Source organism: Gossypium arboreum, chromosome 8 (assembly GCF_025698485.1).
Source record: "Gossypium arboreum isolate Shixiya-1 chromosome 8, ASM2569848v2, whole genome shotgun sequence".
Taxonomy (NCBI): Eukaryota; Viridiplantae; Streptophyta; class Magnoliopsida; order Malvales; family Malvaceae; genus Gossypium; species Gossypium arboreum.
In genome coordinates, this window is record NC_069077.1 from 7,149,533 (window position 1) to 7,163,386 (window position 13,854).

General features: G+C 31.9%; 2 protein-coding genes across 8 annotated transcripts; both read left to right on the forward strand.

The window, feature by feature from the left end:
* The first annotated feature begins 273 nt into the window (after positions 1–273).
* LOC108467673 (DNA repair protein recA homolog 3, mitochondrial-like) lies at positions 274–3,428 on the forward strand. Of its 6 annotated transcripts, none has more exons than XM_053031578.1 (6): positions 278–825; positions 1,053–1,127; positions 1,677–1,776; positions 1,860–1,953; positions 2,447–2,578; positions 2,835–3,428. In XM_053031578.1, exons 1-6 carry the CDS (start codon positions 744–746, stop codon positions 3,198–3,200), a joined length of 849 nt encoding a protein of 282 aa, XP_052887538.1. In that variant the 5' UTR covers positions 278–743; the 3' UTR covers positions 3,201–3,428. The 6 variants fall into 6 exon arrangements, 5 of the variants coding, with proteins under 5 accessions (XP_052887538.1, XP_052887539.1, XP_052887541.1 ...); XM_053031579.1 differs by having other exon boundaries at positions 280–856; positions 1,697–1,776; XM_053031580.1 differs by having other exon boundaries at positions 807–825; positions 1,697–1,776.
* A 5,401-nt stretch (positions 3,429–8,829) lies between these two features.
* Positions 8,830–10,610, forward strand: LOC108469461 (uncharacterized). Of its 2 annotated transcripts, none has more exons than XM_053031583.1 (3): positions 8,830–8,991; positions 9,433–9,510; positions 9,605–10,610. In XM_053031583.1, the coding sequence occupies exon 3, from the start codon at positions 9,608–9,610 to the stop codon at positions 10,499–10,501; it is 894 nt and encodes a 297-aa protein (XP_052887543.1). In that variant the 5' UTR covers positions 8,830–8,991; positions 9,433–9,510; positions 9,605–9,607; the 3' UTR covers positions 10,502–10,610. The 2 variants fall into 2 exon arrangements, with proteins under 2 accessions (XP_052887543.1, XP_017625831.1); XM_017770342.2 differs by having other exon boundaries at positions 8,831–8,991; positions 9,608–10,610.
* Positions 10,611–13,854: the final 3,244 nt, after the last annotated feature.

Consider the following 13,854-nt stretch of genomic DNA (forward strand, 5'->3'; position numbering starts at 1 on the left):
ATATTAATTTATTGTAACGCCATTGAATTGTCACTTTAAGTTTCATGGCTGAACGTTAAAAATAATTTAAATTAAAATTTTGAATAATTTAATAATTATTTTATAACTTTTAAAATTACGTAAAAAATTTATGACAATTTGATTAAATCTAAAGTATATTCTTCTAGAAAAATAGCAACTAAATCCGAATAAATCTCCTAACTCAATTACAATCCTTAGAAACTCATTGTAATTAGCATGTTAAGAATTATAGTGAGTTGCTTTATATTTAATCACGAACATGTTAGCAAACCTACACACTTATATATATTTCTAGATTTGTATAGGTTATGTAAGAGAGCATATTGATAGCTCTCTATTTGTTCATGGCGGAACTGATTGTATGGGTGCAATTGAACAGTAAACCTTTACAGCATGTTTGGTTCGACGGAATGGCCATTCCATTTCGCCCCTATTCCACGCGCTACAGTGACCCGTTTGTTTGGTTGAAATTTGACCGCTGAATAGCTATTCCGTGCGGGCTCTATTACGCGTAAACGCTGCATAACCATTCAGAGGGTCGGGCGCTGAATGCCTATTCAATGGCTCTCGTAATAGCTTTTTTTTTTTTTTATTTCGGACGAAAATCTCCTCCCACTTCCACTCATCATTTAGACGAAAATCTTATTGGGTTTTCATAAAATACATAGAATACTCTCTGTTTTTGGATTTTGGGTGTGGCTGATTTACGTGTGCTAGAAAATATGGAGAAATCGATGTTGAAGGCGGAGCTTTCCAAAGAAATGCGCACGTCTCCCACAGTGGAGCCCAGCGATTGTGGGAACGGTGAGGCTCCGATCAATTATCAACGATTGTTGTTAGTCTTCTTCCCTTCGCTGTCTATTTTCTTATTCTTTCCCCTCTTTGAAATTCTCTATCAAAATTGTCATCTGTATTTTACCCGTTCCAATGAACATGCAAATATCATGTGGAGAAAGGATTAGGTTATGCTTTTTCTGATGTATATGGGTTTGGAGTTTGATTTCCATCTTTTTCTATTTTCTTCTTCCCAGACAATCTTGGAGAAGACAGCCCTGTGTTTGAAAACTTGTTTGAATTTTGTCAAATTTATACTGGTGGGACAATAGGTAAATTTTGATATGGTGGGCTGTTTCTCTTAATTTGATTTGTGCATTTTCAGTTGTAATTGATTGTCATGGCTGGCAGATGCTGCAAGAAGATTAAACAATCAGTTATGTGATATTGCTATAAATTGGGCTGGTGGTTTACATCATGCCAATAAGTGTGAGGCATCTAGCTTTTGTTACATCAATGACTTGGTTTTGGGAATCTTGAAGCTTCTGAAGTATCATGCATGTGTATTATTTATTGATATAGATGTACATCATGCCCGTGTATTCTAGTTATAGACGAACTTAGATTCATGCTTACATTGCTAATGAAAATTGATTTTAGAGTTTTAGTAACCCACATCTAATTTTTTCGACAATCTGATAAACTGGCTAAAAGTGTATCCAAAATCATCGATTCTCAATTTGTAGACCAGGTGGATATGTCTGAAGTGCAGGTATTGCTTACTTCATAACAAATTCATTTTGCAACATTGCTTCTATTGATTCTACAAGGTCTTGCTATTTTACAAGATGAGTTTTCAGCGGTTATAACCAAATCTTTAGTAACCTTTGTGCATGGCCAGGAAACTAAATTTGATGCCGAAATGGCTGCAATGACCTGTGTTCCATGGGGTACCCTTGAAAGCGTTGGAGACCAATCAGGGTAAGATGCATTCATTTTTAAGATTTTAATTTCACCCAGGCTAGGGTCAACTTTTAAAAGCCATCTTATTGTCTTTGTGGCAGATATGTCAATGGCATAAATATGATCCTTAGTAGTAGCATTCCTGTACTTGAGAGCATTCTTTCACCTATTTACTTCCAGTTCTTCTTGGACAAGGTAAATACCAGTAAATAGGGGTGTTGCACTATGTCTCTTAACATGGTTTACTCTTACTATTTCTTTTTCTTCTCTCTTTCCTTTTGTAGATAGATATTTTGTGCACTTGCTTATTGCTAATTCTTGCAGCTTGCATCATCGGTTGGCCCCCAATTCTACATGAATATTTTCAAATGCAAGCAGTATCAAAAACTGGAGCCCTACATGTACTTTTCACATATTGTTTCTTTCAGTTTCCTTCTTACTTTATTAATCATTCTAACCACTAATTAGTTTGATTAATGTTGTAGTCTCTGACTCTGTGTACATTGTGAATTTTGCCCTTCGGTCAACTTTTTGAATTTTACCCCATTTAAAGGCTTTTATTAATAATTCTAACCACTAATTAGTTGGCTGTTTGATTGGTGCAATATTTCCTAGCTAAATTGTTACCGCTAATTAAATGTAGCTTATAATATTTTTTTAGTACATACTAACTATTTAAACATATCAGGTGAGGTCAAAACTTTCGACATTTGGATTTGGTGGGCCAACTGAAGTTACCTACGGTGGTAATGCCTTGAAGTTTTATGCTTCAGTGCGTCTAAATATAAGGAGAACATGGCTTGTCAAGAAAGGAGAAGAGGTATCAAACTCGCACCCTTTCTTTCCTATTCAGTTTGTTGGTTGGATTTATGTATAGTGGGTAAACGCATATAAATGGTTTGTTTATTTAATCTTAGCTTGGTTGAAACTCTCTTGATCAACCTGGTAAAATGTCCTTTGAACTGTCTCTTACACTCCCAAGCAAGTTAAACATGTAGCTTTATCTGCAATCTAGCAAATCTCACTCTTGTATATGTTCTATGTCTCATTGTGTTTTTGAAATGTCCAATCTGTAGACTATTGGAAGTCAAGTTCTTGTGAAGATTGTGAAGAACAAGCTTGCCCCTCCATTTAAGAATGTTGAATTTGAGCTTGAGTTTGGCAAGGGAATATCCCGGGAAAGGGATATCATAGATTTGGCAACGAAACACAAACTTGTTACAAAGTCTGGCGCATTCTACAGTTTCAACGACAGGAAACTCCATGGCAAGGAAGCCTTCAGAAGGTTTTTAGCTGAAAATAGAAGTGCTCTTGAAGAACTTGTGATGAAACTTAGAGAAAAGCTACTTGATGCTGAGAGCAAGAAGGAACGACAAACAGATATCTCGGATGATTGTGGGGGTAATTGTGGCGTTGAAAAGTTTTGTGTATTCAATGGATGAGATAATACAGGATCTTGTTTCAAATTTTCAAGGGCATCCGACTGTCTTTCTCTCACATTGTCCTATTTCCAGCCATATTTACCATGTTAACAAGGGAGCAATTTATATTTGAAAAATTACATTGTATAACTTAGATTCTTATTTAAATTCTGAGAAAATTTTCTGCTATCTAGCGAATCTGTTCTCTGCAATTATGAAATCATAAAATCACATATTAGTAGTAGTCCATTGAGGATTTGAGCATCACCATCATTATCATTTTGTTGCACATAAAATTCCCAAAGAAAACTTTTTACCATCTTTCCTTTTGTATGAATTTGTAAGTGTGATTTTTATATTAAAAATCGAATATACCGATAATCACCTAAAAGACCTGACAATTAATTGACTATATAAGTCAAAATTTAAAATAACCAAACTGAAATTTTGGATTTCATCGGTTTCGTTGGTTTTGAATTTTTCCCTCAACCTGAAAATCTTTTGTCAATTCATAGTTATTTTTTTCCTAAGTTAACTTTGATAATTAATGTATTAAAAAGAGGGATTTTTTTAATGGAAATGTTGGTTAAAATATTAATTTGATATCCCGTATGATAATTTATATATACTTTATTTTGACATAATTTATTTGTCTTATACACATCAAAAATAATTTAAAATTCATAAAATATTCAAATAAAATCAAATTTATAAAAAGCTCATAAATTTAAAAAAATGCATGAAGTACTTGTGAATTGTTATTTGTCATAAAAGTTGTCATGCTTAAAATTTTAATGTTTTAGTCAATATAAATAATTCAACTCTTTTAGAAGATTGATGGTCAAATTCAATTGTTTTGAAAAGGTTCAAGGTCAAATTTAGTTAAAAAAGAATAAATGTTAAATTAACAAAATAGGTAAACATTAAGAGTTAAATTTATCATTATACATATATTAAAAAATGATATTTTGCACATTAAATATGTATTGCAGTTTAAAAATAATAAAGTAGATTATATATTATTTTTATAGTATTATATATTATGATTTTTAATTCATATAATAATAATTATATTAAGAATTTTATTAAATTATATATTATTTTATTAAATTATATTTAATAATAATTATGTTAAAATATGGTTAAATTATTTATTATTTTATTAAATTATTTTAATAATAATCTTATTAAAATTTAATAACAATAACAATAATCATCTACCTAACAAAAACTCGCTAAGGGTATTCGGTCATTTTAGTTTTTTTCTTTATGCTATTACAACATCATTCCATTCAACCAAACATAAGAATACTATTACAGTTCTATTCCATTCCATTCAACCAAACAGTTGAATTACTTATTACAGCTCTATTCCATTACAGCCCTATTCCATTACAGTGAACCAAACGTACTGTTAGTGTTTACAGTCTAAATACTTAAGGTATAAAAGTGAGTGTTCCAGACTTTAGGTACAAATGTAAAATTTCTATATTTAGGGAATGATAGAATGTTATTAACTTGTTATATTGGTGATTAAAGACAGTAGAATTACTCACTAAGCTAGCATTTACAGATGTAGGGAAATCAATTTGCTTAAACAAACATTGATGTTATTTGTTATTTTATTTACACGATTGTTGTAATTCCAAGATGGAGTGGTCATTATAGTCGGACACTTCCTTTCATATTAGTTTGTTCGAGCAATTAACAACTTTAAACTTCAATAACATTTGTCAAACAACAAAAAATCACATAAAATTAACTAAATTTTAAAAAATATAAACTTTTATTCATTAATATTTTTCAAAAATTATTTTCAATGAAACAAAGTATCGAAAATTTTTGCCATAAAGTGTAAACTAGTGCATTCCATGCAAGTTTAAAGTCTACCCCTAACATGTCTAATATTGCCAGCCAAGCAATCAAAGAGTGTGGGAATTCTCCTTTAGGTTTTGTGTGGAATGCTAACTTCCAATTAACTCGAGTCATATTTTAAAAGCAATGTATCTTATTTACAACCCATGATAATTAATATTTACGAAATTTATATTTATCTTTTTCAAAAACGTTTTTTTAATATTCAAATTTTGATTTACTTTCGAGAAAACGTAATATATTTTACCATTACATTCAATATTTGTTGGTATTCAAACACCTTTAACCGAACCTTGAACAAATTAAAAAAAAATCAATTGCACGTACATTTTTTTTCTTCTAGACTTTAGAGGCCAGTAAGTGATTTTTGAAAGTTTTAATTACATCTAACAATTTTTTTGAAAATTTTTATTAAAATTCTTAAAGTTTTTAAAAAGTTTAGCTAAATACCCAATAATTTAAATGCTAAAAATTTAGTTGATGTTGGGCTTGTTTAATAGTGTTTAAAAAAGGCCGTGCTAAACAAGTTACTTTTGGTTGAAATTTTTGAATTTTAAAAAGTACTTTTAAAAAAGATAAGCTAATTTTTTTGCTTTTCCTCTCCCAAAATACATTTGGTACTTAATTACTTTTTCACCTCTCTAATAACATAGTAGTTTTCCTTATTTTGTTTTTTGGTGTTTAATTTATAAATATATTAAAATCATTAATTAAAAATAAAAAATATTTTTTAAAATAATACAAATGTGCTATTATCTAATTACAAATATTTAAAGGTTACATTTAAATATTTAAAATATAGTTTATATATTATAAATAAATTTTATAAATAATTAATATTTATTGCTTAAAATATTTAAAATTTATATTTCATATATTAAAATATTAACAAGTTATAATGAATTATTTTTATATTCTTATTAAAATATAATAATATTAACTAATTTGAATATTTTTAAATGTATATTTGTAACTTGATAATACCATATTTAAAATGGACATTTTATTTCTAAAAGCATTTATTGACAGTAATATTAAACACTCAAATCTTAAACAAAACTTTTCAAAAGTACTTCTCAAAAACACTTTTCCACATCACTTTTTAAAAGCACTTTTCGAAACATTGCTAAACTAGCCATTTGTCAACTCAAGTAAGAGAATTTCTTCCCTTGTACGCCTAGTTGATTTAAAGGTTAGAACTTGAATTCTCTTCTTAAAAGTATAATATTAGTTACCACTACATACAACTATAATATTAGTTACCACTACATACAGTACTTATTGATAATCCAAATCTTATTACAAAGCTGAAGTTTAATATATATAATGGATTACCTATAACATTGACAATGTAACTCAACCCAAGCCTATAACTAAATTAGAGAAAAATAAGATTTGAGGATCACTAGTTCGTCAATTCAACCGATCTAGTCAATTCAATTAAATAAATTATAAAAAAATTAAAAATATTTGAATAAAATGAATTCACCAGTTTTGTAACGGCCCCAAATTCTCGCATCAACATTCGAGTGTTGACCAAGGTTAGCGATGGATAAATGTATATTGGGATTGAGTTTTTGTTGGAATTAATTTGGGTGAATTTTGGACCTTTTCTATAAAAAAAATTAAGGATGTTGGGAAGCTTGTGTGAAGTAGGAGAAGATGGATGGCTAATATGGTGATTTTACCATTTTTGAAAAAAAATCTTCTCTCAATTAATGAGAAAATATGGTTTGGTAGATTGAGGTATGGGATAAATTAGATTCGTCCCTATTTTTCCCTATATTATAATTACCCTATTATTTTTTTCCTTTTAAATTGCTTTATTTTTATTTTTATTTTTCTTATTTTCTTCATCTATTTTTTTTTCTTAGTAAGTCTTTTAGAGGGAGAGAGGTTTGAGTGAGTTCTCACCATTTTTTTTTTCATCCTCCAAATCTCAAAGAAGTTAAAGAGGGTGGTGAATCTTCTAAAGCTAAGGGTAAAGGCAAAGTGGTGGAGAGCTAGGCAAGAAACTTTGTTGGTGTTCTTCCATCAAGGAGGTACCCTTTAACTCTCCTATACTTCTTAATAAGTTATAAATATGATGCTTGTGTGATAATGCATGCATGTTATATGTCTTTGGGTGGAAATCTTGTTTGGATGTTTTAAAATGAAGCTAAAAACTTAGTTGTGAAATTTGCTAGAAACAGATTATTACATAAATAGTAAGTTCAAAAATTCACCATAAATTCTATAAAAATAATTAAGAAGTGATCTATACATCATTGTAACCGTGAGTCAGTCTAGTTTCGTTTAGAATAAACGGAGATCAATTTTGATTTTTATTTTAAAATATATGAATTTTTGAGTGTTGAAAGGTCATAAAAATCTGGCAACAGAATTCTTATAAAACAGATTTAGCAGTGATTTTGAAAGACCACCAAAAATTTTATAAGAAAAAATAGGAAATGAGCCTTATACCTCTATAACCGTACAAAAGTCTAGTTTCGTTTAAAACAAATGGTTCTCAATTTAGAGTTATATATTAAGAGTTATTAATTTTTGAATGAGGAAATGTCAAAATGTCAAGGTAGCAGACTGTTATGTCTCTTTAGTTAATATTTTAGCTGGAATGATAAGCAAATTGAAAAGAGTATGAGACTCAAATGTCATGGTTGTATTTTTGTGATTATATGTTTGATGTTTTGTTTGCGTTCAGCCTTCAGGCTCTAACCTAACTAGCGGCCATAAGTGGCGCTCAGGATAACCCTACGGACACCCAGGATTATTTGACTAGCGGCCATGAGTGGCGTGGGACTATTCAGATACCCGATTATTTGAGCAGTATGTGCAATCTAACAAGTTTGAGAAGTTTGATATGCAAGTGATTGGGTTATGTAGATTTAATGACTCATGTTTTAATTATTCGATACTCATGTCATGTTTCTATGTATACATTTGATTTGCATGCTTATATTTATGAATTGCTTGAAGTATGGTAGATTTTTTGTGTATCACAGAGCTTGTAAAGCTCAGCCTTCAAATTTTCTTAATGTTCAGATTTGTAGACTTTTGTTCGTGTCCTAGGAACATCATCAATGAGAGACTCCTAGCATCACGTATTCAGAGTACAGTACCTTATCTATTAGTGGGCATTGTATTCCTAAGGCCTTACTTGTATTTTTTTTTTTTGTATGTCTGTAACTCATTTATCATTTTTTGTAATTTTGACTATTTTGATATATGACGATATTGGAGCTCCACATATTTTGTATAACTACTTTTATTACTATTTTCAGTATAACTATGTATAGTATTTTCTCTTATATAAAATGTATTTCAATGTTTTAAAATTATTTGAAAATTTTGCTGGGTTACTTCGGTGACCTGATGTAGCACCTTAGTATTCGAGTACTCCGTACTCGAGATTAGGGTGTTACAGGTAACAGGTTTAACTATTAGGTTTAATTGATTTTTTTCTTGATTCAAACGATCCATATTGATTTCCAAGTCAATTGGTCTAATGATTTTTTTGATACTGAGATCCCGACCAGTTCTAAATCCAACCGACTGAATCGATCTAATCTTATTCAAACCTAATTGAAGAAAAGTCAAATTATAAAAACTTAATTAATATAATAATTTGATTTTTTATATTTTAAAGTAGATGTGAGTATTGAAACTAATATATACAATTTTGCTAAATTAAAAATCAAAATAAATATTCTCACAACGAGATAATTTCTCAAAAGAGAAACGAGTAGTAGGCCACTCCACATATTCCCCATAATACTCGCTCGTTCCCTTTATCACAAATCCCTCTCTCCTCTCTCTTTTCCCTTACCATCCCCTCTTTTCAAACTCTTCTTCCTTTGGGGGGAAAAGACAGAACCAGTAATCTGTAAAATGATGAGAGATTTTTATTCCAATTTACATGGATTACCCTTTCGGATGCGTGCGTGCTCCCATTTCATCTTTTCTTTTTTTAGTTTTATTAGAGGCTCGTCGTGTAACGGTTGATATCTTAATAGCATAGAATTTAATATGCTCATTCTTATCCTTGATGAATGTTTTATTTTCCAACTCGATCAACAGTCGTGTATGGTTCACTGAATAAGAATGCTTTGTTTGATTCTTGATAAGACAAGTTGTATGTGTGCATTAATACAAACGTTGAGATTTTCTTTGTCGACGGTATGCACACACATATAATTTGTCGTATTAAACTCTTAAAGCACTTGCTATTCTTAACGGAGTTAAAAAACAATACCGAAAATATTGAAAAATTCTTTAAAATTTTATTTTAAAGGATAACAACTGATATGCGACGAGTCTCGTCAAGATGAATAAAGAACAAAATAAATATATTTACCAGTGCTTGTTTTTGTTTGAACAGGTGAACAATAATTGAGAGCTGTGGGAAAAAAAATTCATTATAGTTGTTTCTTTTTTTTTTTGCCACGTAAAATTTAAGGTATTTGATATTTGTTTTATTTATTAATTTATTATGTTTTAACTGCAATACGGTGGAAAGTGATAATCAAAGGTTATGAATATGATTTTTTTAGCAGATGTCGGCGGTTGACAGCAGTCTAGCCGGTTTAACTCTCGACGATGTTTTGGGACATGCTAAACGGTCTGAACCGCCGTCGAGTCATAACCATACGCCTCTGGAGACTGTACGAGATGATCCAGCTAACAAAGACAAGAAGAGTTGGAAATTGTTTCGTGAAAAGCTTAAGCTCAGGAAAACTGGTTCGGGTTGGACCTCATCGATTTCGATCCCGGCATCTGATGTTAACATTCAAGCTAAGAAACCCCAAAACCCACGGCGTGTTTCCTTTGCTGAAACCAACCGCATTGCCGAAATAGGTGATCGTGCTCCGGTAAGGAACCCCAAGGCGGCGCAATTGGGTCGGAGGAGTTCCGTACGGTACGCACAAGATCACCAAGATCCCGTCGATGCCGTTATGCCCAACGACGGTCCACCATCAAGAAGCTTCAAGCCACAAAATATCCATAACGACGATGATGGTTCTCCTGGATCATCGCCAAAGGGAGCCCAGAGGATATTGTCAGCAAGAGAAGCAGTGGCTTCACAAGAAGCAGCAGAAGCAGCCGCAGCTGCAGCTGCTGCAGAAGCTGCAGAAAAATATGATTCATCCGTGACTGAGGAACCTGTTACGATGTCGTTGATGGATTTGTTGGGTGAGTCAGGGTCGAGTTACATAGGCGAAGATGATGAGGACGAGTATGACGAAGATGAGGAAGATGAGGAAGAAGAGATTGTGCAAGCGAAGGGAATTGAGTTCACGTGTTGCATTTGTAAGGTGAACCTTACGAGCTCAGTGTTTATGCCGTGTGGGCATACTTATTGTCGGCTTTGTTCGAAGGAGCTTTTGGTTCAGCGAGGGAATTGCCCGCATTGCAATGGCTTTGTGTTGGAAGTTCTTGAGATCTTTTAATGTTTAATTTTTGTTCTCAGTTCTTTTTGTTTCTTCTTCCTGTTTTGCATTTTGCTCATTAATTTTTTTAATATGAGTAGATTAAAAATCATCTCTCAATCTTAAACAATTTGTTCTTTGATTTCTAGTTTTTCGCTTGGTTTTATTTTTTGAGCTTTGAGATGGTACAACCTAAGTTTTAATGATTTGTTTTATGGTCGCCGTCTGTGGGATTTCAACAAAGGATTATCAGTGTTAATCCTGCTTCGGTTGGCGTGAATTTCTGCTTTTATATGTATATAAAATCTAGGTTTTTAGAAGTGGATAGGTGGTTGAATTGGATCAATTTGTCGATTTTAATTGAATAAATTGTTAAAAAGGTTATTAAAAAAATAGAGAAATTTAATTTAATCAGGTTGGCTACCAGTTTAATTGATCTGATTGGTTCATGAGTAAATCATTTTGATCTATTATTCCAAACCGATACCCCAATCGATCTTCGTCTAATTGGCCAGTCCAGTTTGATTCTGAAAATATTGAAACCTTTTAAAAAATTAGTTGGCAACTCGTAGGTAGTGGCTTGGTTAAGAGAACCCATCGGAGTTATAGCAAAAAATGAGTCTTCATAGGGTAATTGTCATTGCTTATGAACCCGAACCTGGGTGATTTATCCACGACTAGGATAAAACTTGGGTGAAACTAATGCCTAGTTTAAGAATGCTTCTCAAAAGTGCTTTTGGGGAGGGGGAAACACTTTTAGGGAGAAGTTAAACAAAAAGTAATTTTGGGCCAATTTTTGGCTTGGAAAAGCATTTTTTCTCTAAAAAATCAACTTGATTAGGAATGCTTTTGTTACAAAAGTGTTTTTTTTTCCTAAAAGTGTTTTTTTTATAAGCATTCCTAAACTAGGTCTAAGTGGAAGCCAAAACTAACTGTTGTTGAAGAATCAACAGATGAGTTGTGGTTAGAGCCGAAATGCCACTCGAACCCAGAGTTAGCTAGTTCTCTTCGAAATCCATTGAAGTGCAACAGTTGACTCGACATCTAGAGGTAAAGCATTGTTCTGATGCTAGCCACGATAGTGGTACCAAATTGAGGTTGATGGGTGTTGAATCCACCAAAAATGAATCCCCATACCGAAATAATATATAAATAGTAGTATAGGGAATAAGGTCGATCACATAAAGATTGTGGTATCTAAAATTATCACTTTGATTTAATCAGGTTGCACATTAGGCAGCTATCGTGTGACGGTCTATGCAAAAATAAAAAAGGGAGAATTTAAATATGAAAAAAAGTAAAAATAATAAAGATAATTAAAATCAAATTAACAGTAAAAATAAACAGAAACAAATTTAAATTGAATAAACAGATGTGATGAAATTCTAGCTTCAGGCATGATTTTTATTTTGGTTTTGGATTGATCCTTAATAAATAGTCTTCTCTTTCAAGCACGACAAGTTTTCCCTACCAAAGAAGAGTAAAATTAGTAAAATACCGAACAACAATATTTACCTTATCATCATCAGTCTTGATGCCTACGGAATGGAAGTATTGCTCCATCTCCCACAAGAAATTGTCTACTTCAATCGCAAACCTTGCCGCCTTAAACTTCTCCAGTTTGGGGACATCAATCTTTTGGTTTAGTGTTGCACTCAACACCCCTTTAACCATAACAGTTCTGCACATAGCAAGATCTCCCTCGAGCTCCTTGATTTTTGCATTCAAAGCATCACTATGGCTTTATTTTCTTCCTTCATAGTCGTCATCCCAGCTTCAAGAACATCATTTTTTTTGTCAGATTACCCATAGCAATATTGATGAGTGTTTCCACTGTGTCCATATTGGAACGAAGGGCCTCTACCACATATTTCTTAACTTGTTCTTTCATTGGGTCTAACTCATCAGTGTGTGTCTCCAATACCTTGAGTGTTTCCTTCACTACCCATGGATTCTTCGAAATGGACCACACGACATTCCAAAGCCACATATCCCTTGATCTGCTTTATTTTTTACCTCTCTCAAAACAAGTTTCCATCGGGGCATTATACTTATCTGTTCCTTTCGAAATCTTAATGGCGCATTTGCAACCTTAGCTATGATACCAATTGTCACGGGCTAAAACTTTAGTCCCACAAATCGTGCGATCTTAAGCGATTTCTTTACTCTGAATTTGCCTAAGTCAGCGTAATTCTCGCAAAAGTGAGAATTCTCGCAAAAATTCTTTAAGGCACCAAAAATATAGCGGAAACACATTCAAAATGAAAAAACAACGAAAAATAAAAAAGCCAAAGGAAAAATAACATATGAAGTGTTTGAGTAAATGCTCTCAAATATATTCACAACTATGAATGGAATGAATGAAGTGATTACAAATGAAGGGGGGACCTTTATTTATAGTTGAACTCCCTAGATCCAACAGTACAAATTGAGTTACATTAATGGTCAAGATTAGAGCCCATCTACAATTAAGAGTTCTAAATGATTTAAAGTCTATGCAATTTTATCCCTTTAGGATTTACAATGTTTACCCTGGTAACTCTAGCTTTATTTAAGTGTTTCAGTAGGCCACCAAGGCTACAAGTAGATGGGTTTCTCCACGGGTTCCATGAATCGGGCTAGTTCACGTATGTAACACCCCCTACCCGTATCCATTGCCAGAATAGGGTACAAGGCATTACCGGAGTTTACTGAACATTTTCAGATAATTCTGAGTCATTTATTATTCAGATTTTGAAAATAATCATAACGTCTCTCTATTGGGCCCTCGAAGCCCCAAACATACACTAGAAACCAAATGGAATTAAATCGAGATTATAAAAAAAATTCGCAAAATCTTAAATTTTATTTTCATCTAAGTACTTACCATTTCAATGCTTCTTGTAATTAAACATATTACCATTCAATCAATAGCTTGTCCTTTGTCTAAGTGTCAAGCCACATCATTGTTAGTATACTTGCATATATTTCATATAAATTCAACATTGATATACTTATTTTCTCGACATGTCACATTTGAGTTTAATAATTGTCTTTACTTACATAATTTCCTTGTATCAACGTATCAAAGATAATCATATATGTACATGTCATGAAACATATTAATTCTATTACCGTTTCTTTATAAGTATATATCAATCGTTTCATTATATCAATATTTCATGTTTCATTATTTCTATATATTTTAAGTATATTTATTCCGGTAAAGTTTATATCAAACTTAACATAAATTATATTCCATGTACTTATTCTTATTTTGTTTATCTATCTTCATAATTATTTCATACAACTATTTTGTATATATATTTCCATATGACCAGTTCTTGTAAACATTTCACACAACCATTTCATGTAACCATTCGTCATCTAATACG